Source organism: Colobus angolensis, unplaced genomic scaffold (genome assembly GCF_000951035.1).
Source record: "Colobus angolensis palliatus isolate OR3802 unplaced genomic scaffold, Cang.pa_1.0 Scaffold239, whole genome shotgun sequence".
Taxonomy (NCBI): domain Eukaryota; kingdom Metazoa; phylum Chordata; class Mammalia; order Primates; family Cercopithecidae; genus Colobus; species Colobus angolensis.
The window spans coordinates 1939545-1940823 of NW_012115588.1; the positions used below are offsets into that span (position 1 = coordinate 1939545).

Genomic DNA, 1279 nt, shown 5'->3' on the forward strand with positions numbered 1-1279 from the left:
ATCACCTGGCCCTGCCCCTTTACTTTCGGGACATGGGCTGGCTGGTTGGTTCCAGACCCCATTCTACACATAGTGGAGCAGGGCAGCATTCTTGCTCCTGCCTGCTTTGTAGCACTCGGTCCACCTCACTGCCCTGGCCCCAAAATACTTCCTAAAGAGCAGGCTGGACAGAGCACCTGCCACACTGCTGGGCCTCACAGGTGTGGAGCAGTTCCAACCCTGTGTACTCGACTGGGGTTTATGAAGGCGGCTCCCATCAACACCCACCTCTCGATGTCCCGAAATCACCCTGCAATCTGGAAAGAGGTAGTTGGACACTTCACATACAGGGTTCTCCACGCCTAGAGACTTGCAGTGTTCCCGGGCTTCCAAACAGGCAGAGTTGAACTTGGACTGAGGCTGGCCGAGGACAGACAGCATCCCACTGGGGACAGCTTCTGAAGCTTCCTGCATGGCCTCAGCTCGGATTTTCACTGCATACAAACCTGTCCAGAGAGAAGTGCATTTGGAAAAATGAGGGCACAGCATGAAGGAGGAAAGGCCAGGCCTGAAAAACAAAGGTCAAGCTCCACTCTGCACTAGAGACAGTGACACTGGTGTCTGCCACCGGCCCACGGGGCCACAGTTCTATGTATCTCCATCGACTACACAAGCGCTCACCACCAAAAGGACGCTGCTGTGCTTGGCACTATGCAAATTAGCCCAAGGAGCTTCCTGCCATAAACCTGGTTTGGAGTAGGACAGTGGTGCTCAACAGGCTGAGGGCAGTGTCCAGAGACATTTTCTGGTTGTTCCGACTAGGGGAGAGTGCCACTGACATCTAGTGGGTAGAGGCCAGGGATGCTGCTCAATGTGCTGCACTGCACAGGACAGCTCCCCTTACCCCCCACAAAACAAACGACCTGGCCCAACAGCACCACTTAAAAAAAAAAAAAAAAAAATAGTGCCACTATTGAGAAACCCCGGTGAAAGGTAAAGAGGAACAGGGTGGAAGCCACATTGCCTTAGCCAAGTCACAACCTCCTTGAGGTTCAAATTTTTAGTTAGTAAAATGAGGATAATAATATCTAATCTGCCTGGGCTGTTGTGAAAGCTGGGAATGATTATTAGTTAGTTTATCAAGAGAGATTAAGCCAGGCATGGTGGTTCATGCCTGTAATCCCAGCACTTTGGGAGGCTGAGGCAGGAGGACTGCTTGAGCCCAAGGAGTTCGAGACCAGCCTTGGCAACACAGGGAGACCGTGTCCCTACAAAAAAATAATAAAAATTAGCCAGGCAT

General features: G+C 51.5%; 1 protein-coding gene across 1 annotated transcript in view; it reads right to left on the reverse strand.

Moving 5' to 3' along the window:
• The window catches only part of MCAT (malonyl CoA:ACP acyltransferase (mitochondrial)), an 8145-nt gene extending 7661 nt beyond the window's left edge, over window positions 1–484 (reverse strand). The window contains exon 1 of the mRNA XM_011945144.1: window positions 268–484. Within this exon, the coding sequence (XP_011800534.1) occupies window positions 268–453 (186 nt within the window). The 5' untranslated portion in view covers window positions 454–484. The remainder of the gene's footprint in view (window positions 1–267) is intronic.
• Between the last annotated feature and the right edge of the window lie 795 nt (window positions 485–1279).